This window comes from Branchiostoma lanceolatum, chromosome 5 (genome assembly GCF_035083965.1).
Source record: "Branchiostoma lanceolatum isolate klBraLanc5 chromosome 5, klBraLanc5.hap2, whole genome shotgun sequence".
In the NCBI taxonomy this organism is placed as follows: domain Eukaryota; kingdom Metazoa; phylum Chordata; class Leptocardii; order Amphioxiformes; family Branchiostomatidae; genus Branchiostoma; species Branchiostoma lanceolatum.
This window is the reverse complement of record NC_089726.1, coordinates 2,315,246-2,342,695: the sequence shown is the minus strand read 5'-3', so window position 1 is coordinate 2,342,695 and position 27,450 is coordinate 2,315,246. Positions and strand designations below refer to the sequence as shown.

The 27,450-nt window shown below is 43.2% G+C and overlaps 1 protein-coding gene across 2 annotated transcripts; it reads right to left on the bottom strand.

Annotated features, from left to right (window-relative positions):
• Position 1: 1 nt before the first annotated feature.
• On the bottom strand, positions 2 to 26,914 carry LOC136434380 (uncharacterized). 2 transcript variants are annotated; one of them, XM_066427169.1, is made up of 27 exons: positions 26,787 to 26,914; positions 22,734 to 23,030; positions 22,018 to 22,134; positions 21,359 to 21,550; positions 19,963 to 20,026; positions 19,360 to 19,562; positions 18,800 to 18,916; positions 18,193 to 18,384; positions 16,190 to 16,253; positions 15,593 to 15,795; positions 14,954 to 15,070; positions 14,457 to 14,648; positions 12,760 to 12,835; positions 11,619 to 11,821; positions 9,001 to 9,117; positions 8,373 to 8,564; positions 8,069 to 8,144; positions 7,433 to 7,593; positions 6,197 to 6,301; positions 5,305 to 5,424; positions 4,575 to 4,680; positions 3,999 to 4,079; positions 3,207 to 3,381; positions 2,631 to 2,688; positions 2,019 to 2,200; positions 1,438 to 1,545; positions 2 to 740 (listed from the first exon to the last, which is right to left on the bottom strand). In XM_066427169.1, the coding sequence occupies exons 2-27, from the start codon at positions 23,007 to 23,009 to the stop codon at positions 569 to 571; spliced, it is 3,669 nt and encodes a 1,222-aa protein (XP_066283266.1). In that variant the 5' UTR covers positions 23,010 to 23,030; positions 26,787 to 26,914; the 3' UTR covers positions 2 to 568. The 2 variants fall into 2 exon arrangements, with proteins under 2 accessions (XP_066283266.1, XP_066283267.1); XM_066427170.1 differs by having other exon boundaries at positions 22,734 to 23,026.
• Between the last annotated feature and the right edge of the window lie 536 nt (positions 26,915 to 27,450).

Genomic DNA, 27,450 nt, shown 5'->3' with positions numbered 1-27,450 from the left:
CTTTCTTCTGTACCTTACTTTATTTCATGTTTCTCCATCAATTTAACTCCATCCTAACCCCCTTCCACGACACCACATCGTTCCCATCCTCCCAACAACATGCACCATCTTCTCAAACACAAAGGTCGTCTTTTTTTGTACATCATGTCACAGCGTAGCCAGTAGATAATGTAAATGAAAGCAAAAATACATTGAAACACGCAGCAAACATAGGCTATTAACACAGATTTTTAAAGTAAACTTTTTGCAAAGGTTTTCACAGAATTCCCCCTGATTCTTCCTTTGGCATTTTTACCTAGAAACAAATGTAGGTATGACTCTTAGTTACAAACACAAACATTACGTGCCATGAGCAGGCGAGCTCTTAGTCTCTTTCTAGTGTAATTTACTTCGTACTCTATCATGACTACAGCGAATCTACTTTCAAATCAATGTTTCGAGTCGTAGCCAGATTATAGATCGTTTTCTATGCTTGCTCACTACAGAGTCGGCTAGCATCATCACTACGCATCCCAGGACAGGGTTTGTTTGAAACAGTCCGTTGATGTTTTGGTTGTTTCGGCAGTTCTTACAGCCCGAGTTTCTGGGCCCAGAGCATGGCCTCTGTGTGGAAGGACGCCCAGGTGCCCAGGAACTCGGCAACGTTGATGGCCGGGTTGGCGGGATCCTGAACCACCGGAAGTGTCGTCATGTGTTCGATCCGGAAGCTGGGCGGTTCGTAGTATTTGTTCCAGGATAGCCTGAAATAACCCAGAATATATTTTTCAATGTTTAATCTAAAGCATTGATTATAAAATCAAATTTCCTCTTTCATTCATGCAAAAATTCGGTCTTTTCTGAAAACATCTATAAGATCTTTACATCAGTTATCTACTGTGTACTCTTTTGTGGGACAAATTAGCGTGACGTCACAGAAAGTCATAAATAGGGGAGTCCTTTCTGTGACGTCATAACCCGTTGCTAATTTGTCCAACAAAAGAGCACAGGGTAGATCATTGATTTAAAACATACATAGATGTTTTCAGAGAAGACCACATTTTACGTGAATGATAGTGGACATTTAATTTCACTAGCACTTTAATCTATAGGATGACGTCACAGGCGCCATATTGCTTGGTTAAACCAAGCTAAGACTAGGCAGCGTGGCTGACACCATTACGTCATAGTCACATGAGTGCAAAACATATCTAGTTCTAAATGTCACTCTGCCTTGTGACGCGAGAAATGCCTCAAGCGGGAGAAAGTGTAAACGTTTCCATTTTGCACAAGATCTAGACAGAGAGAGGCGTAGGGCAACGATGTTACTCAAATTTTACTCTCTTTCAAGAATACATTGGGACTCACTTTTATCCTGCAATCAAAAAAAGTCCCACACCAGTCCAACATAGGAAAAGAATGGAAACATTTCTAACATTTATACAATGCATTAAATCTAACCTTGTCATTGCGCGGTCCAGGTCCTTGACGAGCGTGATGAAGGCGGAGAGCGTCTCGCCCATGGTGGGGAACTCCAGCGGGTTCTCGGGAACAACCGCCTCGGGCTCCCTGCGGGGGAAACGTCGTTACAGATCATGTACACAAGCACGTAAGGTAATTGGGTTTCCTCTATGTAGAAGTCTTGACCCATCATAAGAATTTTTTGGTACTTCTGTTGTGTTCTGTGGTTCGACGATATATTTCAAACCAGCTCATTAGATATTTTCACCCTTGCAATTAAGCAAATTCCTAATCATATGTATTTGGCTCATGTCAGTCTTATCTGTCAACCAGTCAATATCACGCTGAAGATGCCACAATTTCAGAACTTGTTTGCTGATTTGTAGATCGATTGGTTGGTTGGTTGGTTGGTTGGTTGGTTGGTTGGTTGGTTGGTTGGTTGGTTGGTTGGTTGAGTGAGTGAGTGAGTGAGTGATCGACCTATTTGTTGATTGATTGAAGAATATATGTCGATAACTAAACGGATTGATATATCGATTATCGATTGATTGATTTATTGATTGATTGATTGATTGACATACCTCATGAAGAATCCGTCCTCGTCAATAGGCGGCGGCCGGATGTTGACCCCCCTGATGACCTGCGCGTTCTGGTAGGCCTTGACCACCAGCAGGGCCAGGAGGTAGGAGCTGGGGCGGCGGGACTTGTCGGCCCAGTCCACCCCGTTACGCCAGTGGTTCACCACCTTTATCACATCCCTCACCTACAGGAAGAACGTCAACAATCTAGCGTTACAGTCCGTGACATGGTCATGTGCATGTGCGACAGGAGGTAGGAGCTGGGGCGGCGGGACTTGTCGGCCCAGTCCACGCCGTTACGCCAGTGGTTCACCACCTTTATCACATCCCTCACCTGCAGGAAGAAAGGTTAGCAATCTACCGTTACAGTCCGTGACATGACCATGTGCATGTAAAAATTCAAGTTGAATGTCACTCAAAACGGTACCTTTGTTCCTGACTAACATATCCCTTGACCGGATCCAGCAAATTGTTTAAGGTAAGAATAGTATAGCGACAGGGGAACACGAAAAACATAACATGAACGACTGAAACGACACTTGTCTCATACATTGCTGTACAGTATGGTGATTTATCTAGATAAAGTTACAGATAATAATGATGAACAGTACGTACATCCTCCTCCTGGTCCAGGATGAACTGACGTTGCCGCCTGGCTGCAGCCCAGGAGTACCTGTATGATAACAAAGGATATCGTCAGGTATCTAAGTTTTGATTGAATGTAGCATCATCAGGACCTCTTTCCAACCCTCAAAATTGGCACATTTAGTGATTGTATTGCCCCTATCGACAAACGTTTCCTATGACTATCCTAGGCTACCATCATAAACAGAAAAGATACAAATGTACGTGAAGCATCAAGGTAGTCTCGGGCTTGATTTCACTTCAATTTCTGACTTCATTTCGGTACATGTTACCCACATGAACAGAGAAGATAGACTGAATATCAGGAATATAGTCATCATATTACAGGAATATAGTTCGAAAAATTAACACCGTGTAAAATACAGGAAAATCAGGATAGCAACCAATGAACAAAAAAACCTACATTCTCCTGTTCTCAGAGTTTAGCTGGGGCATGCTCTCGTCGTACAGCCGTGTGTACCACGGGAAAAGGAAAGCCTACATTCTAGCTACACAAAGCTTAAGACTACGTAAATCATTAGCTATATAGTAAGTAGAGAAACCTACATTCTCCTGTTCTCGGAGTTGCGCTGGCGCATGCTCTCGTCGTACAGCCTTGTGTACCCGCCGGCGCGCTCGGACTCCCAGTCGTGCGTGATGAACACCGTGAACTCGATCCCCTCGCACGTGAAGCCCACCGAGTACTTGGTGGTGGTGAACTCAGTGCACTCCGGGATCTGACCTGGAGATGAAAAAGGTAACATTCAAGATTCACTAATGATTAGAAAAATATATATTCATATACATTTGATTTTTAACCCTCTGTAAAATACTAAGAATCATTTTATAAGTTTTGATTATATTATTTGCTGAAATACCAACATTCTAACAGCCATTATTAGATACTTAGAAAAAAGTCTACAAGAGCAGGCTCTGTTTTCATAACTCCAGGACTCCCATGGCATATTGATTTGTTAGTCATTTAAATGTCCCTCGCTTTTGTGTCTTACCAACATAAATTCAAATACATTCTAGAAGGAGACAACCCTTACTGTGTACAAATAGGTAAATATATCAGAGAATGTTTAGATCTTAGAACTAGTAGTGTAAGTGATAGTTTAAACTCGACATGTTGAAGTATTCATGTACTTGTTGTACTAAGGTGAATTATTTTGTATCCCATTGTTGTTGTTTGCATGTTTAGTTGTAGAAGACCTTACGGAAGTCGCTGTACTTTTGTTGTGTCAATAAAGATTTCTATAAAAAGGCGGTCTCTACAAGGTCTACACACGCAATTCTGATCGCTGATTAAATACGGTCCTAGATCCTGGACAATGTTTTGCCCTGAACTTTCCTGACCTTTGTTACAGTCCCGGATGAGAGCCTCCACAGCCTTCATCACTGACGGCATCCACATCACGTGACCGGCCTTCGGGAGATCTGTAGATAAAGACACAAATCAAACATTTACTGGGTTCTTAACGTGTTTAACAACTTGCTGTAATATTGTTTTCATGAAATGGTGTTTTTTTACTGCTTTTCTTTATTTTTATTATAGATGAGTAACATTTATCACATTTATGTATTGAAGAGATACATTTAAACTAACTGCATTCAAACCTGTCCGAGAGGCTGAAGTTGCCAGGTGACCTTCAAGGACTGCATTCTTAATATGATATTCGTAATTCTTGTGTCAATGGAAAAGTGATGTAAAGAACCACTAAAAAGTGGCCACACTGGCCAGGTGGTCCATATGCGGAGGTAGTACGTGGTACAAATGTACAGGTTTGACCGGAGATAGCTAAAACAGAAACCTCTCCCATCATCTGCACCCCCCGTCAAGTGTAGCAGATTCATCGACAAGTTGATGTTGAATTCCCAACATGAAAAAGAGGAAGAAGAAGAACTAAGCCTGAAACAGTAACTCCCACCGACCTCTGCTGAAGACGAAGAGATCCACGTCGTTCCTGCTCTTGACCATGGTGTTGTACCCGTAGGATCCGCCAACCACAACCTTCGTTACATCGAACGGCAGGGAGGACTGTGGTGGGGGAAAGTAGTGAACAAATCAAGAGACTGCATGGCAATGTCATTTCGTACCATATCATAGCGAGAAAAGCTAACTATTATATGTGTGTTCGAGCACCTCAATTAAGGTACACGAGAAAAATTGTCAACTAAATGCGTTTAGACCAGGTCGTTTGTTGCTAATATGGCAAGCAGACGTCAATCCTATGAATAAGCATAGTGTTATCTTATCACTATTCCATATACTGTATATATATATATATTAGTTTGCTCTTGCAACAGCCTTTACGTAGCTCGTTGAGGTAAGTAGGGAAATGTACGCTGTCCTACTTGCGCCAACTGGCTAAACAAAGGTCTTTCCGTCCATTCATCCATTCAAAACACGTACCTCTAGGAAAGCGATCATCCTGGGTATGAGCTTGATGAAGCGGTCCTGCGTCTCGCACCGTTCACTGTCAGTCTCATTCCTTCCTTCATTCATTCTTTCATCAACAACACGTACCTCTGGGAAATCCACTATCCTGGGCACGAGCTTCATGAAGCAGCCCTGGTTCTCCGCATTTTTCACTGTCACTCTCATTCAATCATTCATTCATCGATCCATTCTTTCCTTCCTTCATCCATTCACAACACGTACCTCAAGGAAGGCGATCATCCTGGGCACGAGCTTGATGAAGCAGTCCTGGGTCTTGGCGTCAGGCTGACACTCGTCCAGCAGCGTGTTGACGTCGATCTTCTGGTACAGCGGCTCGTCGACCTGCAGAAATATTTGTTTATTGTTAAGTTGCACATAAGAAAAGAAACAAGTAAATTTCGCTGCAACCAGTAGAAACAACATGCAGGGGAAACCTGAAACCTGCAAATTTTTTCGAGGGTTTTCCCTTAACTGCTATATTTTTTATTGCTTGATAATAGCTGATCATTTCAACAAGTGTCAAACGGGTAAGGGACTTTTAGATCTTAAAGAACTTGGGCTCTTGGAAGAAAACTTGTAAGGAAAAGCTTGACAAGACAAAGTTGTTTCTTGTGGCCATTTTCCAAGATGTTTCACGCGGGAACTTTCCTGGTTAATACCCAGGAAGCCGTACGTTAGCCTCTCGTTGTAATCGTGTGTATCCCTGCGGGTATCAGAGAGGTAGTAAAGAAGATGAAATAGATGGCAAGGTGGCCTCGTGGTTAGGGTTGTTGACTTAGAATCTAAAGGTTCTGGGTTCTAACCCCCAGAAGGTCCAAATGTTGTGTCCTTGGGAAAGGTACACAAATGGGTACCCAGCTGCGTCTAGGAACGTTCTCTCGGATGGGACGTAAAGCCGGAGGTCTCGTGTTTGAGGAGGGCCACACCTCGAGCACGTTAAAGAACCCACCACACAAGTCCATCCCGGTGTGAATGGATCAAATCTTACAGCCCTGTCTAACGCAGCTTGTACTTATTGTACAAAACTGGTGTTTTGAGCCTAAATGCGGTTTACGGGTCACGCAAAACAAACAAACAAACAAACAAACAAACAAACACACACAAAAAAACGGACCTGCTCCTGGCGCTGGCTGTGCAGCAGCGACCTCCAGCGGCGCTTGGACCGGTAGGTCTCCACGTCAATCTCCTCTAGGGTGGAGACACGAGTCTTCGACCAGTGCTGGAGTTGGAAAAAAATGAGGGTATGAAAAATACAGATTAAGGAAACGTGGGCATATATGGCCGATGTACGAGTTTGTATTATATTTACAGACAGTGTACGTGGATCTCCCTGATTTTGACAGTCTGTTGTAGATAAAATACACCGAAAGTTTTAATCAATGTGTTGCAATGGTGCTGAATTACAAAATGAATTGACATGAGGCAGAGACACTAAAATTAAGAAAAAAATGTGTATGGCCAAACGTATACCATACATTCTGAACTGAATCTTGGTTATGATATGGGATACTGTTAGGTCACCGTCTTTATTATGTGGTCTACCTCATTTTGCGATATCATAACAGCTGGAAATGATTCTGTTTAGCCAATTTTAGTCTGTGATGCAAGCAGAAGACAAACATGAACGTGTCCTTGTTACCTGGATGGCAGGAGTCCTGGCGGACAGTATGTGTTCTACCGTATTCTAAGGAGATAGAGCTACTGCCCAAAGGTTCTGTTTGGCCATTTGTGGTCTCTAGAGCATTACTAAGGATCCCTCTGTACCTGGTTGTCCACGGTTCTGGTGGACAGTATGTGTTTTTCCACATTCTATAGTGATAGAGCTTCTACCTAGAGGTTCTGTTTGGCCATTTGTGGTCTCTAGAGCATTTCTAAGGATTCCTCTGTACCTGGTTGGCCACGGTCCTGGTGGACAGTATGTGTTCTACCATATTCTACTAAGGGTTCTGATTGGCCATTTTCGGCCTGTAGTGCATATTAAACTTTTCCTCTGTACCTGGTTGGCCACCGTCCAGTCTGTGTTCTACCTTCTACTACGGTGATAGAGCTACTACCCTAAGGTGTCTGTTTGTGGTCCGTAGAGCTAAATCAACGATTCGTCTCTACCTGGTTGGCCACGGTCCTGGTGGACAGTATGCTAATGTGTTCTACGGTGATACACCTACTACCCTAAGGGTTCTAATCGGCCATTTGTGGTCTGTAGAGCTAAATCAACGATTCGTCTCTACCTGGTTGGCCACGGTCCTGGTGGACAGTATGCTAATGTGTTCTACGGTGATACACTTACTACCCTAAGGGTTCTAATCGGCCATTTGTGGTCTGTAGAGCTAAATCATCGATTCGTCTCTACCTGGTTGGCCACGGTCCTGGTGGACAGATCCTTCAGCACGTTGATGACGAAGGTGGAGGCGGTGGGCTCGGTGGGAGACGGGCGGGGGACCCGCACCATGGGGCCCGCAGCGCCGCCGATGTCGGGCAGACCCTCGTGCATCCAGGCATGTGGTGCCTTGGCTTTTGATCAAATTGAAAAAGAAAGCTCGCTATTAGTTCATTGTAATCCAATAAATGTTTTCAGGCACCTTAAATTCCCAAAGTATCCCTTTACAAAAATCTGTCACCAAGGTCTGTATTTTAGCCCATGCACGAAGTAAAAGCCGTTACGTCTAGAAAACATCTAAGATTCGTTCATAGTCACAAGTTTCGACTCATGTAGATATGTTCACTTGTCACATTTGAGACAACAATCAATCCTAAAAGCATAATCTCTAAGGTACGGCATAGGCAATACAAGAATGATGATGTTGATGTTGATGATGATGATGATGATGATGATGATGATGATGATGATGATGATGATGATGATGATGACGACGACGACGACGACGACAACGACGACGACGACGATGACGATGATGATGATGATGATGATGATGATGATGATGATGATGATGATGATAATTATGAAGAATACAAGACTATAGCTTACCGGGTGCGGCCTCCATCGCGGTGATGGCACCGACGACATCAGCGAAGATGGCGGTCACCTCGCGCTGGGCGTTGATCTGAAGAAAAAGACATCGACTTGCTTTGTATCTTATGCATACACATTATTAAGTATTTCCATTACTGCAAGTTGTTAAAATGGTTTATTGCCTTACTTCCAAACGCCGCAAACTGTGCATGCTTCAGACGAATGCCAGTGCTAAAGAGGCTTTCCTGACGTTTTTGTGGTCTTTGACCTCCCAAAAAACGGACAAACTTGTACCGTAAATACAGCTAGTTTTCTTTACCCTCCTGAGCTTTCCTTGCTTCTCATAGTGCGCCACCAGAGGCTCCGTGGCGGAGTAGAAGGTGTCCAGCCGCTTCTTGATGGTCGCCTCGTTGTCGTCCGCCCTGCCGCTGGTCTTGGCGCGGCCCAGGAGGCGCTCCGTCATGGTCTGCGCAGAACACTCGAAATACAGGACGATGTCGCAGGGACGGATCTGCAGGGAGTCATTAGAAACAATGCTGAGGCCGATCTTTAAGCCAGGGATTTGTTCAAAAGTATATTGGTACGGATGTTCAACAATTTTGATTAGCTAATGGATAAAATCGCCCGGTTATCTACTGGAGGCTGATGACTCGCCTTTTGCATCTCTCAAATTTTGACATAGCACATCAGTTTTATATAGGGTCGGTGCAGCCTGCCAAAGGAACTGGTCGGTGAATTGTTTTGCATTTTTGGGGTAACTTTCCCCTCTTTTCTTAGAGATACGATCGTTTGGCACAATTTAGGACTCTCTTATGCAATGTGTTACTCCGCTAAAGACTGAACCTGTCCTATTCGTACTTAACTTTGTCTAAACCGTGTTAAAAGTAGCTTATTTCATTCCTTACATGGATTGGAACGTAGGCCCTCTGTTCTGTATTCAGACTTACGTTCGACTCGAACTCGGTGCCCTGCCTGATCTCCCTTGGGTAGCCGTCGATGAGGAAACCCTTCGACTTGTCCGCTCGGGCGATCATGGCGTCCTTCAACAGCGCCAACACGGTTTCCTGCAAATACGGATGTCATAGGATGTTGTTGTCAACTATTTTTTTCTTCATGAAATCATAAACAAGGGTACAGAGACAAACCGATGACAAACTCAAGTGTATCAAAACGTATGTTGACGCCGCCACTTGATATGAAGGCATTTTCTAAAACAAAATGGAGACCGGCAAATACAAGAGCAATACTAGGACACACGTTCCAGATATAAAATAATTTTTAAAAAAACACAGCAAACACTGGTCTAGACATTAACCAGTAGTACAGCTCAAGGGCTTTTTCTTCTTTCTTTCTACGCTACTATAGACCATAAATGACACATCCCTACCATCGGCACCAGCTTGCCCTGCTCCATGATCTCGGTCAGCTTCTTGCCCCGGGCTGACCCCGACTTGACCTCGTCCCTCAGCAGATCACCTGTGGACAGGTGAGTGTAGCCGTACTTTGCTACAATCTTGTCACACTGGGTGCCCTTGCCGCATCCAGGACCACCAACCACGAAGATCACCCTCTTGCCCTTAAGCTTGTCTTGTCCTGAAAGTCAAATAAACACTTTAAGCTCTTCCAAACCAGAGTGGAATTGTTGGCGAGTATTGTGAACTTTCTTAAAGTTTAACTGTTACGCACACAGTACCTAAGAATTTTATTTTTACTCATAACTGTTTTATTCAAATTTCTTAGCAGCCAAGCAAAGTGGCTGAATTGCACAATAAGTGACAATTTCAAAATCTCAAATACACATTAAAAACGACATAGAGGGTTATAGTTAAAAGTCACTAGTGTTCGTAGCTTATTGCCTGAAATAGAAAGGATTTTCTCAGTTTTTTGAAATTAGCATTCGTAGGACTACAAACTTGGCTAGAAATTTCGAACCCAATCATCATATTGCGTGGCAACATCAGTCCACAAAACCGTGCAGTCTACCAAAAACGCCGATGGTCATTCAGTCTTAACTTTGCAATGCCGTGCAGAAGGTGCGAGTCCACGTACCAGGTGAGGTCGGAGCGGCGCCGAGAGCCTTGACAACATCCGCGAAGATGGCGTCAATGGCTCGCTCTGCGTTGATCTGTAAGGAAGAGTAGCAATTTTCACTCAGGTATCGTATTTCCTTGGTCAAACACTTCCAAAGCCAACTCAATATAAGGGAATGCCATGGCATTGCTTATGGTAGAACAAATTATCTACTATTTTTGTCCATACTACAATTGGCTAGCTAAACATGACTGATAGCCAACATTTATGTCATACCTGGGCCGTGATAACGTTCCATACGGGTGGTCCGGATGATATTTTGGGTTATCACACTAGCTTCTACTTGAATCACACCGGCTTCAACAGAATCATTCGGACGCACTTCGCATGCCCTTGGTCCCAGCCCGATAACCTATAATTATCTATGCTATTCCAAAAAGATTGTCAATGTCGATGCCTCCTGCTTTCGACCTAGGTGATAAAACAGTTGCACAACTGTACCCTGTTCTTGTTGTAACAGTTGGTGTTGATGTTTCAAGTGCGTGGAAGGGCAACTTGTAAAGGTGCTAAGGCACCTGTTTTTTCCCTCCCTTTGATATTGTCTGTCATGAATTCAAATGGAAAAAATAAATAAATACCCTGTTCAGCTTCTTCTTGTCCTCATAGTACTTGACCAGCGGCTCCGTGGCGGTGTAGAAGGTGTCCAGCCGCTTCTTGATGGTCGCCTCGTTGTCGTCCGCCCTGCCGCTGGTCTTGGCGCGGCCCAGGAGGCGCTCCGTCATGGTCTTGGCGGCGCACTCGAAGTACAGGACCGTGTCGCACTCTCGGATCTGTGAAGAATAATGACGTTACTTTTAAAGGTGTTCTAAGCTGTTAATTGCATGTTGGTACAGTTTTTGGGTGGTGATACTTTCCATTTCAGATTAAATATAACATAACATTTTAATGTTCAACAAACTGCCTGTGCAGCCGAGGGTTACTTCAATGAACAGATTTCAAAGATGCGATTCAGTCTGTCTCTGTTAAAACGCAGACAGAAACATTCGCTGTTATCCGCTTTTCAAAGTATTTTACCACCCGTTCCTGAATGAACTAGATGGTCAACCCTACCGTAGACTCAAACGTCGTTCCCTGCTTGACCTCCCTCGGGTAACCGTCGATCAGGAAGCCGTTGGACTTGTCCGCTCGGGCGACCATGGCGTCCTTCAGCAGCTCTAGGACGGTTTCCTGCACAAATACAGAAATGAATTTCTTCGTCAGAAATGCATCCACACCTCTTAATTAGAGCATTTTCACAGAAATGAACATCCCACAACTTTGACTAAAACATGGAAGGGCTACAGCTGTTGCATTAGTCGCATATTTTACGTCAACTCTTTATCAATCGCTTAGTGTTTATACAGAACTATTCCTGCTAGTTAGTCTTACCATAGGCACCAGGTTGATCTGCTCCTACTAGTCTGATTTTACGACGGTAGCAGAACCTTACCATCGGCACCACTAGTCTGATTTTGCGACAGTAACAGAACCTTACCATGGGCACCAGCTTGCCCTGCTCCATGATCTCGGTCAGCTTCTTGCCCCGGGCTGACCCCGACTTGACCTCGTCCCTCAGCAGATCACCTGTGGACAGGTGAGTGTAGCCGTACTTCTCCACGATCTTGTCACACTGGGTGCCCTTGCCGCAGCCGGGACCCCCCACGACGAAGATGATCTTCTTGCCCTTCAGCGCCTTTGCTGTAAGACAACAAAAATAGATGGAACAAAAAATGTTCATCCTTGTAACAAACACCGATGTGTGTTGACAAATGACATTATAAAATAAGTTTATTGCAAATTCATGCCCGAAGGCTAAATGCAAATAACATACATAAAAGAACAGTGTACAAAATAGGTATAAAAGCTGCTTATCGAAATTATACAAATGTAATTGTCTATAACTAGTGAAGGGTTTGACTTCTCTTTTGTAAGCAATGGAAGATGTAATGTCCCACCTTTTCTATAATTTGTGGGTTGGTAGTTAAAAGAAGAATAGTCTTTTCTTTGTCTGTAAGCTTAGGGAAATTCGGATAGATTTTAGTGGTCTGAATAGACAACTCATTTCGTGCATTATCATGAAATGAACAGTTTGAAATAAAGTGTATTTCGTCTTCCACGGCATTTGTATTGCAATACTTACAAAGTCTTTCGTATATAGGTAATTTTCTATACCGGCCTCTCTCTATTTCAAGAGGATGAGCACTAACTCTAATTTTGCTAATGGCTGAGCGCAGATCAAAATCTGCAAGATCAAGATAACTCTCTAAATTGTACATGGTTTTACATTTTGCATAGAATCATAAAAGAAAGATGAACTGACTGAAACAACTTTTTGGTCTTCTTCGGGTTTTAATGCCTGCTGTCACATGGCCTCTGTCACGAATGGCTATAAGTTTGAGTCAGGTTACAGCTATTGCTACACGTTGATGGCAATGGTACTGCCGTACTGACAAATGGTTCCTCAAGAATAGTCTTTCTCTGCTTACCAAATAACAGCTACTCAAACAACCGGATATGATTTTGGAAACAGTCAGACGTTTTAGCATCCACTACCTTTCGTTAGTGACACTAAGATCTGAGATCAACAGCTTTCTCTACTTGAGTCACGTGACTTTGTGGAAGAGTTTATAGCTTACCTGCAGAGACAGGTGGAGCTCCTAGTCCTGAGACCACGTCAGCAAAGATGGCGTCAACTGAGCGCTCTGCGTTGATCTGTTTGGGTGGAGGTAAAATTTATAAGAAAATAATCAGAAACCAAACGGTATATGTGTGTTTGCCAATCGCACAACATGCATCTTTAGGAACGTCGAAAGCGTCAGATAAAACTGCCATTGAAAGCCTTGCATATGCGACGCGGCTGCATTGAAATCGATGAATTTATAGAAAAAACTGCAGGAGTAAAGAAAACAATTTGAAAGTGCTACTACGGTAACAGCACAGAGTTTCTGAAGTACAGGGTGTACGAAAATCTAAGCACATCTCTAAACGTTCCACGTTGGGAGTTGGGGAAAAGAAAGTCCCCTCGCGGCAATATGTTGGTGAAGGTAGAGCTCAAAATGTCTGGGTATCTCTGAGCCTCTGCAGCGTCTTGATAGATGTATATCGAGGATGAAACACTTGGCAGTGTCGACTGCAATGTAGAGGCGATTTAACCTTTTCATATTTTGTGGGCGTATCGAGACCATCGTCGCCAGATCAGCTTGCTGAACGAAAAGACAGAGAGTGTTGCCTCTTCTTTCCTGACGATCAACTTCACGCAATCTCACACGAGTTGGTACCACCCTGTGATCACGAATATACCAATTTACGGTAAGATACAGTTAGGTTTGCTGAACGTGAAACTTCATCCGCGTTTGAAAAGAAACGGCGGTGGTGCTGTCCGTGGTGCTGAAAATCGTGCGAAAACGGCAAATGATGACTGCGCGCGCATCGAACAGGGACATGTGGTCATGATAATGAGAGACAGAGAGTGGGGTAAATGTAGAGTGTGTTCATGGGTTGGAGAAGGATAGTGTTAAAGTGTAAACTTGCACGAGGCAAAGTAAGAATGCGATAGAAGGGCTGAGGTACGATAATAGGGCAAAAACATACATATGCACATTTGGGTATAGCCTGGAGTCCAGCCTTAGTAGCTTAAGTCCGCTACCCTCGAGGAGGGGAGCTTGGGTAGCGAACTAAAGCTTATAAGGCTGGACTCCAGGCTAATTTGGGTATGGGTATGTAGTTGAGAAAAGTGATGACCATGATGAGACAAGATGCGAGTTATCATTAGTGAGAAGTGATGGAGACAAGAAGCATACTCAACACTGAACGGTTTGAAACCTTGTATTTGGCCAGAGATGGAAAAGACAGGAAATGAGGAAGGAAAGGAGACATGTTTGTAAGTGCACAACGCACATACAAAGTGTACAACGCACATACGACAATCATAACTCTATAGTTAAGATCATCTGTAGAAAGATGCTCTAGTATTGAAAGCCATATCAGTCACAAGATGTTCTTTTTATGTACAATCATTCAAGTGTTATTCTAACGAAGCTAAATAAATCATCAGTCACAACCCCCAAAAAGGCGTAGAGTACAATGCATGTTATTACTACTACTCAATCTAATACAAGAGAGTTTGTACTACAAATCAGACAAAAATCATTCCACGTTCAGTTTAATCTACTGTGGTACCTCAAACTCTCCTAGTTCCAGTCTTTCGGGGAAGTCATTTTTGAATTCCAGGCAAAGTCAACAGGCAAAGTGAAAAAGACAAATGTTATCGGAAAGAAAATAACTCAGACTAACGCAGACGTGTTATCAACAGACCGAATATAGTAGAACGTACCCTGCACAGTTTGCCCTTGTCCTGGTAAAACTGCACAACAGGTTCGGTAGCAGAGTAGAAGGTGTCGAGGCGCTTCTTGATTGTTTCTTCGTTGTCGTCCGCCCTGCCGCTGGTCTTGGCGCGGCCCAGAAGGCGCTCCGTCATGGTCTTGGCGGCGCACTCGAAGTACAGGACTTTGTCACACTCCTTAATCTATGAGACATAAATATCGCATAGTTGGTACCTAATTCATAACCGAAATGTGCAGCTAACAGCTCAAAAAGAGTTTTATGCTTGATGCAAATCAGAAACAATGAATTGGTCAATCTTAGTTTTTAAAAGGCAATGAAAATGCCTCCTCAATTTGGTCACCCTGCCACAGGCTGCCGAGGACAAAATAATGAGAGCGTCGCCAAAACAAATGTAGCTAGATGGTGGGTGAGATTACTTCCCCAACTCAGCATCCTGCAAACATTGTCAATGAAAGAAAGACATCGACTTCTCTACTCCCCACTAACCTTAGACTCGAACTCGGTCCCCTGCCGGACCTCCCGCGGGTAGCCGTCGATGAGGAAACCGTTGGACCTGTCGGCCCGGGCTACCATGGCATCCTTCACCAACTCGAGAACGGTTTCCTGTCACAGCGGTAAAAATGCAACATTGAATTGGCTATTTCATAATCTATACAAAGCGTATCCTCCTGTACAGCTTGAAAAGGTATCAGGTAGTATTACATATCCTGACGCATACTAACTGATACTTTGGTACAATTTGATATTGTTAAAACACCAATAATATCATGAAGCCGTCAGTGAGAAAAAATTGTCTACAGTGACAGTCACTGACGAAAGTTAGATTTCAAGATTTTCATCACTAATACTCCCTCACCAGCTTATCCTGCTCTCTCTGTCCAACTGATCTGGTTTTACGCCAGTAACGGAACTTGACCATGGACACCATCTTGTCTTACTAGTCTGTTTTTACGATAGTAACATGACCTTACCATGGGCACCAGCTTGTCTTACATTACTATTAGTCTGAGGATATTGACAGGATGATCCTGTCAACAGTAGAAAATGTGTACTGCTGGCAGGATCATCCACTGTCAGTAGCCACTTCCTTACTGGTAGGGTATTACGACAGTAACATGGCCTCACCATGGGCACCAGCTTGCCTTGCACCATGATGTTGGTGAGCTGCTGGCCTCGTGCCGACCCCGAGTTGACCTCGTCCCTCAGCAGATCACCTGTGGACAGGTGAGTGTAGCCGTACTTCTCCACGGTCTTGTCACACTGGGTGCCCTTGCCGCAGCCGGGACCCCCCACGATGAAGATGACCTTCTTGCCCTTCAGTTTGTCGGCTGTTCAGAGAAAGGAAGGTCGGAAGACTCATTAAACTATCATTTCATGGACATCATTTAGCTTAAGAAGACCATTGAAGCATAGTGTTATTTAATGGTAACTGGTTTTGGTGCTATTATTTATTTAATAGTTTGTAGACATATCACTTACACTTTCCATGACATCTTTGTTTTCATTCTTTATTATCATTTGATAGTTAGCTAGCAAGGTGTTACATTTCTTCAATCATAACATTGGATTTAGTGAAGTAAGATGTCACTAAGGCCTTGTTCATGATGGAAGAGTTCATCTTCAAAGCTACAGTTAATGAAAGAAATCTTCAAAGCTACATCTCTACATGAACACTTCCTTATGTCTCCATTGGACTTCTTTGAGCAAGAAGGAAATGCATACCTGCTGGATCGAGGGCGGCGACAACGTCAGCAAAGATGGCTTCCTTGTCACGTTCAGCGTTAATCTGTGGTTATTGTTGGCAAATATACATAAAGAAATGAACTGGAAAATAGTAAGATACTTCAAGATCAAATATGGTCGCGCCGTGCTGCTCTGCCTTCGTCTTTTACCCTTGGTCTGCCTTCAGCCCAGCACGTCGAGTTGGCTGGCTCCCTCGTTCGAATTCTCCTTTAGTCTTGATCCTGGACCTTCAACATTTCGAAGATGGTAGCTGGCCATCAGCGCTTTTGTACACGCCACGTAACATAAAACATGTCCAATTCCTCTTCAATACACATTGTATTCTTCAAAGGACCCTTTTTCGTAGGATAAAACGAAACCATTAGAAACCAAACGGTATACGTGTGTTTGCCAATCGCACAGCATGCATATTTAGGAACGTCGACAGCGTCAGATAGAACTGCCATTGAAAGCCTTGCATATGTGACGCGACTGCATTGGAATAGATAAATTGAGAGAGAAAAAACTGCATGAATAAAGAATTTGAAAGTGCTGCTATGGTAAAACGTCCCACTTCGGAAGTTGGGGAAGAGAAAGTCCCCTCGCGGCAAAATGTTGGTGAGGTAGAGCTGAAAATGCCAGGGTATCTCTTAGCCTCTACAGCGTCTTGATATATCGTGGATGAAACACTTGACAGTGTCGTCAGATCTGCTTGTTGAATGGAAAGCCAGAAAATGTTGGCTCTTCTTTCCTGACGATCAACTTCACGTAATCTCACCCCAGTATACGAATTAATTTGTGTTTAAGACTAAGATACAGTTAGTTTTGCTCAATGTGAAGCTTCATCCGCATTTGACCAAAAAATGGCAATGGTGCTGTACATGTCCTTCGCCCTGGAGACAGAGTAGACCTCAACGTAGAAGAAACAACTTTTCTGGGCATATCAAGATCACCTGGTTGACTTAAAGGACCGAGAATGTTGCCTCTTCTTTCCTGATGGTCAGCTTCACGCAATGACCCACTAGTTGGTGCCATCGTGGTATCACGAATGTGCGAATCAATCTTTACGGTAAGACCGACCGACTTAGGTTTGCTGAACGTGAACATTTATCCGCCTTTGAAAACAAATGACGATGGTGCTGTCCTTGGTACTGAAAGTTGTGCGAAAACTGCAAATGACGACTGCGCGCGCATCGAACAGGGATATGTGGTCATGATAATGATAATGAGAGAGATAGGGACATATGTAGAGTGTGTCAAATGGTTGGAGACAGACAGTGTACAATTGGACATGTGCATGCGGCAATAGTACTGTGTGATAGAAGGGTAAATGTTGGGGTATCATTCGGTAATAATTTTTAGACACGGTGAAGTGGGTAAAAGTGATGACCATAACGGTCAAGATGCGAGTTATTATTAGTGAGAAGTGATGGAGACAAGAAGCATACTCAACAATGAACGTACTGAAACCTTGTATTTGGTCAGAGATGGAAAAGACAGGAAAGGGACAATGAAAGGAGAAATGTTTGTAAGTCTACAACGATGTGTACAACGCGCATACAAAGTGTACAACGCACATACAACAAACATATAAATCTCTGGTTTAGATCATCTGTAGAAAGATGCCCTAGTATCCTTAGACATGTCAATTGCAAGTTTGTTTTTTTACATGCAATCATTCAAGTGTTATACTATCGATGTTAAATGAATCATCAATAACAACCCCCAAAAAGGCGTAAAGTTGAGTTCGATCACTACTATTCAATCTAATACAAGAGATGTTTGTACTACAAATCAGAAAGGAATACATTCCACGTTCAGTTTTAATCTACTGTGGCACCTCAAACCCTCCTTGTTCCAGTCTTTCGGGGAAAGCATTTTTAAATTCCAGGCAAAGTCAACAGGCAAAGTGAAAAGGACATTCAGGAAATGTTATCGGAAAGCAAATAACTCAGACTAACGCAGACGTGTTATATAAACAGACCGAGTATTGTAGTACGTACCCTGCACAGTTTGCCCTTGTCCTGGTAAAACTGCACGACGGGCTCGGTAGCGGAGTAGAAGGTGTCGAGGCGCTTCTTGATGGTCTCTTCGTTGTCGTCCGCCCTGCCGCTGGTCTTGGCGCGACCCAGGAGACGCTCAGTCATGGTCTTGGCAGCGCACTCGAAGTACAGGACTTTGTCGCACTCCTTGATCTATGAGACATAAATATTGCATAGTTGGTACCTAATCTACTACCGAGATGTGCACATAACAGCTTAGGAAGAGTTTTATGCTTGAAGCAAAGCATACGACTATAAATTGTTCAATCTTAGTTTAAGGTACTGAAAATCCCTCCTCACATTGGTCTCCCTGTCACGAGCTGCAACGGGCAAAATATTTCCGGGCACAAACAGACACTAACCACGCATGCGCAGACGTTACATTCCTGCGGGCATTTCTGTATAATTCATGGAGTTATTGCAGTTCACACACAGTACTATACTATCGGGCTCGCTGCCTGAGAGCGTCGCCAAAAACAGATGTAGCTAGATTTGTGATTGAGGCGTTGTTGAGATTATGTCCGAAATTGCGGACAAAAAGACATCGACTTATATGCTCCTCACAAACCTTGGACTCAAACTCGGTCCCCTGCCTGACCTCCCGCGGGTAGCCGTCGATGAGGAAACCGTTGGACGTGTCCGCTCGGGCCACCATGGCATCCTTCACCAACTCCAGAACGGTTTCCTATTGCAGCGGGGAAAAAATGAGTTAGCTATTGTATAAAGTTGACAAATCATAATCTCTTGTCCAGCTTGAATATGTATCTTTCATCATAGGAATTACCTATCGTGTCCAATGCTGATTGATACTAGCTGAAAAAATATATCAATAAAATCATGAAGTCGTCACATAGAAAGATCTAAGTGTTCAAAGCAGTGTTTTGAGCCACTTGCAAACAATTTTCTCTCTTTCACCAATACTCTCACCATGGGCTCACTGATCTCACTTTCCGACCGATCTGGTTTTACGACAGTAACGGAACTTGACCATGGACATCATCTTGTCTTACATTACTATTAGCTTGAGGCTATTGACAGAATGATCCTGTCAGTAGTCGAAAAATCTGCACTGTTGACAGGACGATCCTTCCTTACTGGTAGGGTATTACGCCAGTAACAGAACCTCACCATGGGCACCAGCTTGCCCTGCACCATGATATTGGTGAGCTGCTGGCCCCTCTCTGACCCCGAGTTGACCTCGTCCCTCAGCAGATCACCTGTGGACAGGTGAGTGTAGCCGTACTTCTCCACGATCTTGTCACACTGGGTGCCCTTGCCGCAGCCGGGACCCCCCACGATGAAGATGACCTTCTTGCCCTTCAGTTTGGCGGCTGTCAAAAGAAAGGAAGGACGGAAGACTCATTCAACTATCGATGATTCCATGGGCATCATGTAACTAGAGTGGAAGATCAAAGATCGCCTAAATCTTATCACACAATACACGTATTTCCTCTCTACATAACTTACAGACATAAGAAATAAATCATCCTCCAACTTACACTTTTCGTGACATTTTTGCTTTCATTTTTCTGGTTATTTGATAGTTAGCTGACAAATGGTAATAATTATTCAATTATAACATTTGATTTAGTCATGTAAGATGCCATTAATCATTTATCATCAAACAGTTCACCTTCGAAGATCAAATCATCAAAGCTACATCGCTACATGAACACTTCCGTTTGTCCCTGTCTGGTTTCTTTATTCAAGAAAGAAAGAAAAAATATTTACCTGCTGGATCGAGGGCGGTGACAACGTCAGCAAAGATGGCTTCTTTATCACGTTCAGCGTTAATCTGTAGTTATTGTTGGCAGATATACACAAACAATTCAGCTGGAAAATAGTAAGATACTTCAAGATCAAATATGGTCGCGCCGTGCTGCTTTGCCTTCGTCTTTTACCCTTGGTCTGTCTTCAGCTCATCATGTCGAGTTGCCAAGCTCCCTCGTTTTCCTATAGTCTTGATCCAGGATCGTCAACATTTTGAAAATGGTAGCTGGCCATCAGCGTTTTTGTACACAACGCGTAACATAAAAATGTCCCCTTCTTCTTCAATACACATTGTATTTCTTCAAAGGACACTTCTTGTTAGACTGATGGTGGCGACTACCGACCGTCATTCCAATGGTTAAAAGGTGGATGGGCTTTTACAATGGATGAAAGGGTGCTGGTCACAGATGGTATGGCATGGGCACTTTTGTAGTACAACACGTGAAGGTATGGAACGTGGAAGTAGAGAAAAGGACACCAATGAAGTGTTCGAACAGCTGAGAAGGTACGGGGATAAGTGTGCGATGGGGCTGACACGGGATGTTGAATTTGAGGAAAGTGGAACGACGGGTAGTTAGGCGTGTATTGTTGGATGTGGACACGACATACTGAACAACGGGTTCGAAGTATAGCATGATATATTATGTACCATACATCTGTTTGAGTTAGGGGCTGTGGATGAGGAGAATCTACCTAAAACAGGAACCATGGGGGTTAGGACGTTTGTTGAGTGTAAGGGGATATGGCATGTCTTCAAATCCGTAGGTTAATGAAAGACCAGCTGATAACCTCATGTGTGTATGAAAAAGTACGATAGGACAGGGGCAATGGGACATAGGACGTTTAGTATATGATGTGGGGGGGGGGGGTGATGGTATGTCTAGAGGGTGAGAAAGACACCTAATTTTACACGTGCGAATGAATAATGAGACTGGGCGCGTAGACACGTAACATCAAGGGTATACATGGTTGTGGAAGAGGCTCCATTGATAAGACACACGCAAGTTTGATACATACGTAATGCGATGGAACTGGGGGTAGTGTAATAAAGTATGAAAATGTGTTTTGGACGAGGTAGGTGAGACTGATGGACGTTTGGTGTAGGTATGGATGAATAAATTCACTCAGACTGTGGGTCAGATGAGTGGACATAAAAATCCTACTATTCCACTGAAGTAAACTCATTCCTTCCCATAACTCTACAGCCCCCCTTTTTAAATCGTGTTCAAATCTTTTTGGTCAAAGCATTAGAAAAGCACAGCTTTACAAATAGATATTGAAAAATAAAACAGCCTTCTTTTTTAGTGTACAAGCGAACGTTAATTTTGTGTCCTGTTTTGGCTTAATCAATACATACCCTCTTCAGCTTCTTCTTGTCCTCGTAGAACTTGACGACCGGCTCGGTTTCGGTGTAGAAGGTGTCCAGCCGCTTCTTGATGGTCGCCTCGTTGTCGTCCGCCCTGCCGCTGGTCTTGGCGCGGCCCAGAAGGCGCTGCGTCATTGTCTTGGCGGCGCACTCGAAGTACAGGACGACGTCACACTCCTTGATCTGTAAGATGGAAGAGACTCTTGAGACTCATCGATGAAACTTAGACATACAGGTTATGATATATCCAAAGCAACAGTTACTCAAGCAACTGGATTCCAGATTTCATCCAGTTGCTTGAGTAACCGTTGCTTTGTGTATCTATAGACTCATATCCCTAGAACAGTCCCTGACGTACAGAACCTGTACTGACACATACAAATCCATGACACGTCTTTTTTTGTGATTTTGCAGATTCGTATGTCATAAATTGCTAATCTCGATATCATTAGTATTTGAATATATATTTTCAAGTATTTTTAACGAATGTCGACAAAGAGCCATAATTATAGTAGATTTAGATCGTCATGCATCAGGAAAATAGAATTATCAGTTTACCAGCAGATGTGGAAAAAATTCATCTGAATCGATATAATGCTTCAAGTTAGTCTTTTCTTTTCAACATAGATTATCCCATTTCAGTCACGAACCGTAGACTCGAACGCAGTCCCCTGCTTGACCTCCCTCGGGTAACCGTCGATCAGGAAGCCGTTGGACTTGTCCGCTCGGGCGACCATGGCGTCCTTCAGCAGCTCCAGAACGGTCTCCTGCGCAAATGAAGACATGGTATGCTTCACACGTCAAAGCTACATGTATATCCGCTTCTCTTAACTACAGTTTCATTGTACAGAAATGGACATCCCACAACTTTGCCTGCACATAGAAGGCCAACGACTGTTGGATTGCTCCCATATTTTTTTACGAAGGACGTCATTGCTTACCGTCATAGTCCATCAAAGCTTGCCTTCAATTTGGTCATACCAAGACTTGGGACACGTACAACTACAAACAGATGCTATTCAAATGATGTATCCTTAGATGATGAAACGTTAATTTTGTACATCATTCCCTAAGGCAAAAAGCCCATGCCTTCACTGCGTACGCGTTGGTTTGCCAATACTCAGAAAATGTACTTTACCATATAACCTACATCAGTTTGGAATAGTTTTACACGTCCTTGAAATGAACATACGTACATGAACATCTCTCTGTATATTAATAGCTAATGAGACTACTAAAAGTATGTGAAACTCTAAACTTTCGATGCACTTTAAATCTAAGGTGAAATGAATTATCGCTCGTTTCTTTTTCCACACCCACAAAGTTCAGACTTGAAGACACTACAAACGGGAACGCGGTCCCTTACCATAGGCACCAGCTTGCCCTGCTCCATGATCTCGGTCAGCTTCTTGCCCCGGGCTGACCCCGACTTGACCTCGTCCCTCAGCAGATCACCTGTGGACAGGTGAGTGTAGCCGTACTTCTCCACGATCTTGTCACACTGGGTGCCCTTGCCGCAGCCGGGACCCCCCACGATGAAGATGATCTTCTTGCCCTTCAGCTTCTCGGAAGCTGCCGAGTCGGGTTTGGCGGCCGCCGGCTTGGCAGCCTCGGGCTTTTTCGCCCCAAACTTGGGCGGCATGGTTCTCCTTCTCTAGTCTACCTGGAGGAAACATAGAACCATCAGTATTATCATCGTTATCATCATCATCATCATCATTATCATCATTATCATCATCATCATCGCAGCCGCGGGCTTCTTCGCCCCAAACCTGGGCGGCATGGTTCTCCTTCTCTAGTCTACCTGAAGGAAACACATCATCGTCAGTATCATCATCATTATCATCATCATCATCGTCACCATCATCATTATCATCATCATCATCGCAACCTCGGGCTTCTTCCCCCAAACATGAGCGGCATGGTTCTCCTTCTCTAGTCTACATGGAGGAAACATAGAACCATCAGTATTATCATCGTTGTCATTATCATTATTATCATCGTTATCATCATCATCATCATCATCGCAGCCTCGAGCTTCTTCGCCCCAAACTCGGGCGGCATAGCTCTTCATCTCCTGTCTACGTCTACCTGGAGAAAACACATTATCATCAGTTTCATCATCCGTATCATGATCGTCGCCATCATTATCATCGCCATCGGAGACTCGGGCTTCTTCGCCCCAAACTTGGGCGGCATGGTTCTCCTCCTCTAGTCTACCTTGAGGAAACACATAATCATTAGTATTATCATCATTATCATCATTATCATCATCGTCGCCATCATCATTATCATCATCATCATTATCATCATTGATTGTTATCATCATCGCAGCCTCGGGCTTCTTCGCCCCAAATTTGGGCGGCATGGTTCTCCTTCTCTAGTCTACCTGGAGGAAAAACATCATCATCAGTATTATCAACGTTATCATCATAATTGTCATCGTTATCATCATCACCGCCTCTGGCTTCTTCGCCCCAAACTTGGGCGGCATGGTTTTTCTTCTCTATCATACGTTGAGGAAGTACATCACAGCAACATCATCATCATCATCTTCACCTTCGTCATCTTCACCTTCGTCATTAGCATCTTCAATATAATCATTTTATCAGTATCGCAGCAACGTCGTCGTCATCATCATCATCATCATCATCATCACATCAGACATCAATATATCTAAGGAAAAGATTTGAATTTTTGAAGCACCGATATTTCGACCAATACAAATACATTTCTAGTTAATTAATGATATGAATTACAGGTGCTTCAAAGACGAAGTGCCTAGAAGGACTGGGTTATATATAGTGAGGATATTGAACTATAGTGATAGCCAAGTTTATCTTTACCCATGAGTAGGGCTAACTTGCCATAGACACTACAAGTATGTTCGCTAATGCCTTTCACATTAGGCCCACCAGTAGCGTACGTAAGGCTCTTTTTGATATCATTGTGTATAACAAACGCAGTGCCAGTGAGACATGTTTAAATTTAGCATCCTGGTGCTATAACCAGTGGGGTTGGGTGCTGCATGGTTCAGCCCCGTGTTAGACACCATTCCTGTGCCATGTAGTACAGGCTGGGAGAATGCTGGCCATGTGTAATACAACCCTGTCATCCCGGACGGACGTGCCATATATGGCGGGACGTCATCAATATACCAGTAGGACTGACGTCACAGTGGGAGGGGGGCATCGGGAAGGGAGAGGTGGTTTCATTCAGTGACTGATGTATTCAAAAAAGATGCAAGAAAATTAAGGTAGCGGCTTATGTCAAGGTTGATATTTGAAAGGAAGCATCATTTAAGTATTCCTCTTCTTTTTGCGTGCAAAAAAATATTTTGTCATGAGATGGACGGTTTCCTCTCAACATCTGCTTGGAGCAAAAACAGACTTTTCTTCTGAAAATGAATTATTGAACGTGTGAGCAGATGGGATGTAACTGTTGCTGCACAGAGAAGATCGCTATATGTCATACATTATACATTCGTCATAATATAGTTGCCATTATGATTTACTGTTTTACACCACTAAACTGATCTTTCAATTAGACTGCACCACTGTTCCAAAAGGAGTTTTTTTCCGTTTTTTCCCCTTTCGTTCTTTCTATTTTCTGAAAACTATCCAGTTTCACGACTTTGCGGTCTGTGAAAGCAAACAAATTAACGATAACACAGACTATCACATCTATTGTTTTTAAGCAATCGGCTCTGAAAGTTAGTTTAACTCTGAGTCTTCACACGACAAGCTGGCAAGCTTCCTTCTCTATCTAACTAACTTTCCACACAGACATACTAGTTGTGTTCCTGACAATGCGTGTGATGTAGTAGGGATGTTTAGTTAAGGATAGTCTAATTAGCAAGCCATAAGTAGGGGTAGGGGAAACTACTAACGTATACAACTACTGACTGCTACAAGTACATACAGATGCATATAGATATAAGACGGTTAAAAGGGTTGATTTTACAACCTAGTAGAAATCGTGTTAGGAAGCCTGGGTTACCATAAGTATAACCATTAGACGTAGAGACAACAGCCAGCTAATTGTCGCACAGTTCTCTTGCCTATACAACACATATACATTGTTCCAGAAACATCGCACAGACAAAGATTTCCGTCTGTTTGCGTGTCTCACCCGTCCACGTTTCTACTTGCGAATACATGATGTAGGGATACCGAACAAGCTAGCGTTGCTCTAAGTCATAACTTGTAAATAAACAAGACTGGGTAATAATGACTAGACACCTAATTGTTGAGATAAGAGCGCAATACGAATGGACTAACAAAATTCCAGCTTTGTTTGCGCTTGTGTTAAAGAAGCTACATGCAGGGATTGGGACTTTCGTAGCCTAACTTTCTAACTAAAATATCCTGAAACGAAATCCGATCTTCTGGTGCCATAACTACATGTTAACTTCAGCATTGTGTATTATAACTTTACTACATAGTCCCTGTTACACACACAAAAATCAACGCGATAATATTAGATACGTTGCTAGAAACTAGATATCGAAAATAGTAAAAAAATACAGAAGACGTTTTTTGTCCATTAATTTTTTGTCCAATGAGTTATCAGTTATCAGGTCATTTTATATATGGCTTCATTCTTGTAATGCGATATTTCCAATTGTGGATGACTATAACAACACCGTGAAAGAAACAACATGCGAGTATTTGTATCGCGAAACAAAACGTAAGCCGGGCATTATAACGGTAGAATTACCCGTCCTCTTTCCCAGAACAGCTACTGAGGTACAGTAGCATGTCTAGTCGTGTCTGTATGTATCCCATCTTTCTACAGAGGGCAGGATCCGGCCAAATATAGCCCGTGTGCCGGAATGCCGCTGCCATGTTCCAAAAGGAATTCTCTCCGCGGCAGAACATGGGGGTCATGAACCACAATACCGCTGTCTCTCTCTCGCGAACGAAATAAACCAAACGAGCTTTTATAAACTTCCCTTCTTCCTTTGAAAAGGGATAACAACGCTGACTGAAATCTTACATATGCTTTTTTTTAAGGGGACGATTCTGTCAGTAGACGAATATGCAAAGCGTTTCTTTTTCCGCAATATGGTGACCACGCAAAAACTGGGTTCGGAAGATGTTCGACCTCAGTACAATTATGATAAGCAAATAAACAATTTGATAGTACTTTCCTCGAATTTCACAGATTGCGGTGTTCTAAAAACTCTAAATTGTACAGAAATCTAAGCTTTGATGGCTTCATAAACTGATCACTATCGCAATGCCAATGATCATCGCCTACATGTAAAAGCGTACAGCGTGCATGTCTCTATCCGGGCGGCATGTCAGTTATGCAGGCTCGCACAGCCCTGTCCGATAACCGCTCGGGTTTTTCCTTCCCCAGAGGAACTTTATCTACCCTACAAATTGGCCGCATGGGAAAAGTATCGCAGTTTTACCTTGAGTGAAGCTGGAAGGGCTGGAAGTTTGGCCCCGGGACTTGGTAGAAGCTGGCCGATCGGAGCTGAGTTCGGACCGCCAGAAATAGCAGGAGGGTTCGGACGGCGGGTCGGGGGGGATCCGGTACCATAACATGATGGGGAGGCACATTTTTGCAGCTGCTCCGCTTTCTGTCACGTCACGTGATTCAGTGTGACATCAGTGGCGGCCATTACGGTTTAGTTTTTTCTAGAAACTGAAGAAGTTACAGTCTGGAGACTTCGGTAGAATTTACTTTAAGGACTTTCTAAACACTTTAATATCACACTCACGATAGTCCTGTATAATGTAATGTTTCCTTGATTTTAGAACCTCCGTGATTAACTAAGCTTTGGCAAAACAATCAATATCCTTATTGGGACTTATTGCGTATTATCTCTAACCAAAATGTTGAGAAAAAAAAGCTTATTACCATTATAAATTTCACTTTATTATTTTTTTTCTGCAAAGTGAAGAAGTCACGGTCTGGTGAATTCGATAGAATTTTCCTTGAAGGAATTTTTCGATTAATTCACTTTTCTTTTCTTTTTGCGGTACAGGAAAGGAAGATATTTTCCCAGCCTGTATCCAGGATGTTGAGAAAAAACTCATTGCCTTTATAAACTCATAGAGTACGTGATTTTT